The sequence below is a fragment of the Varanus komodoensis genome, unplaced genomic scaffold (assembly GCF_004798865.1).
Source record: "Varanus komodoensis strain SLA01 unplaced genomic scaffold, ASM479886v1 scaffold101, whole genome shotgun sequence".
NCBI lineage: Eukaryota > Metazoa > Chordata > Lepidosauria > Squamata > Varanidae > Varanus > Varanus komodoensis.
The window spans coordinates 203,177-205,593 of NW_025335275.1; the positions used below are offsets into that span (position 1 = coordinate 203,177).

General features: G+C 44.2%; 1 protein-coding gene across 1 annotated transcript in view; it reads left to right on the forward strand.

Moving 5' to 3' along the window:
* Positions 1-2,417, forward strand: part of AP1M2 (adaptor related protein complex 1 subunit mu 2) — a 13,443-nt gene that overhangs the window by 8,943 nt on the left and 2,083 nt on the right. Inside the window, exons 8-9 of the mRNA XM_044419332.1 lie at positions 1,606-1,677; positions 2,062-2,220. Of these exons, the coding sequence (XP_044275267.1) occupies positions 1,606-1,677; positions 2,062-2,220 (231 nt within the window). The remainder of the gene's footprint in view (positions 1-1,605; positions 1,678-2,061; positions 2,221-2,417) is intronic.

Below are 2,417 nucleotides of genomic sequence, written 5' to 3' on the forward strand. Positions count from 1 at the left end.
CTTTTTTTTTTTTTTTTTTTTTTTTACAAAAAAAGCACTGCAGAGAAGAGTAGCAAAAATGATCGAGTGGCTGGAGTAACTCCCTTGTGAGGAGCAGCTGCAACACGTGGGATTGTTTAGCTTAGAAAAATGGCAAGGGGGGTGGGATATGATAGAGATGTTTAAAATAAGGCATTGTGTGGAGAAAGTGGAGAGGGAGCAAAATCTCTTGAATCTGGTGTCATCCCATAAAACTGATTGGTAGGAAGTTTACAACAGGTAAAAGGAAGTACTTCTTCACACGATGTATGGTTAAACTATGGAAATTGCTAACATGGGAAGTGCTGGCGGCCATGAATTTGGATGGATTGAACGGGAGGTCTGGACAGATTCGTGAGGGAGGAGGCCATGAGTGGCCACTAGCCTTACTGGCTTTGTGCAACCTCCTTTGCCCGGCTTGCCTGCACCAGTTGCTGAGGAGCCTGGGCGGGCATTCTCACGCTCATTCTGCCTGAGGGATCCTGTGGGCAGCTGTTTTGCCACTGTGTGGCAAATGCTGGACTAGATGGACCTTTGGTACAATCCAGCACAGCTTATCTGACATCATACATCCTTTCTCCTGTGTTGGAGAATGATGCACCACTCTGCATATTCTTACTGTCGGTACCTGTGCACTTCCTCCATAATAGTTATTTCCTGAAGACGCATCTCCACCTAGACCAAATGCGTAGTTCTCTGTTGAGGGAAGAGAGAGTCTCTTGCAACCCCCTCATGATGGTTAAGTCTATCAATAGGTAATAGTCATTATAATATATATTACTTCTAGTATTGGAGTCCTCTTAATTGCAGTTGCTGGGGAATACAAGCAGGAGGGTGCTTGTATTCATATCCTGCTTGTAGGCTTCCCATAGAAATCTGACTAGCCACTCAGAAGAGTGCTATACTAGACAGGCCTTTGGTCTGATCCAGCATTGCTTTTCTTGCAGCAGGAAATGCACCCTCTTGATGACCGGGTTCCCCAGTCAGAAAACGGGTGGGCTGTCTTCAGTTTTTAAGTCTCATCTGTTCTGAACATGTGTTATGGTTGTTGGAAATGTGCTGTAGCTGTAGACATGTGTTCTGGCAGCTCTTTCTCTCCCCACAACACATGACAAGCAACAATCCTCTGTTCACTGTAGACAATCTCATCATCTTATGCAATCCTAGCACTTCCAAAGCATTTTTTCTTCCTCTGAAGTCTTTGCCCCCAACATGCTACTGAGTAGAATTCAACAATATTCTGTGTTGAAGTTTAGAGGAAGGCCACCAAAGAAATTGGAGTTCCACACCATTTCTCTTGCTATCAAAAGTGTTCTGACTTAGTGACTTCACATTTGAACAAGAAAATTTACTAGTAATGGTGATTGCAGGATAAATACTGCCTGGTTGTTGGGGACTTATCCCCTGCTGCTTCAAGGTAAAGCAAAATATGACAGTTCCTCAATTTTCAACATTTGTCAACAATGACAAATACATTTGAGTAATCTTTGCTCTTTGTGCCATTCCTCAGTCCTCTAACTTAGTGACACCTCTGAATTCCCATGGATTACATATTTTCCCTCCTTCCCTCTTTTTCTCTGCATGAAGGTGAAACCTCTCATCTGGATTGAGTCCGTCATTGAGAAATTCTCTCACAGCCGAGTGGAGATCATGGTTAAGGTGAATCGCTTTCAGAGATGCCTCCATTCCTATCTATGGCCCGGCCTGCATAACAAAAAACCAAAAAACAGAGGATCCTTGACTATTTGTTCATGTAGATTTTGTTTATAATTGGTGATTGCTCCGAATGGACAAGAGTCTGCACTTGATCTAAAAGTGAACCATCTGCAACAATCTTGGGGGGGGGGGGAAGAGCACCTTTCCAGCAAGCAACAAGGAGGAGGGCTAAAACAGTCCCGAGCTCCAGGCAGCCTTGCTCTGAAAGCTCAGGCTGCTCACATGACTGCTTTAGCTCTTTCTCTTGTGGCCAAAACTTAAGCTGGAAAAGGGAAAACATGAATGGTTGTAGGTCTCTCTTTCTGACTTTGTTTTGCTCATGGAAAGGCAAAGGGCCAGTTCAAGAAGCAATCAGTGGCCAATGGTGTGGAGATATGTGTGCCAGTCCCAAGTGATGCCGATTCACCTAAGTTCAAAACCAGCATTGGGAGTGCAAAATACCTGCCTGAGAAGAACATTGTCATCTGGAATATCAAGTCTTTCCCGGTGAGATGGATGACTCTTTCCTTTTTCACACTCCCAAAACCTAGATTTTGTTGATCCATACTGCATTCTACTTGATGAACATTTTGCCAGGGAGCTCAGTAAGATGTGGATTGAAATTCACAGCTCTTTGGCTGCATTTGGGGTGGTGCAAGAGGGGTTCTTCTAGCATGTGGCCTCCAGCTCCTCAAAATCTACTG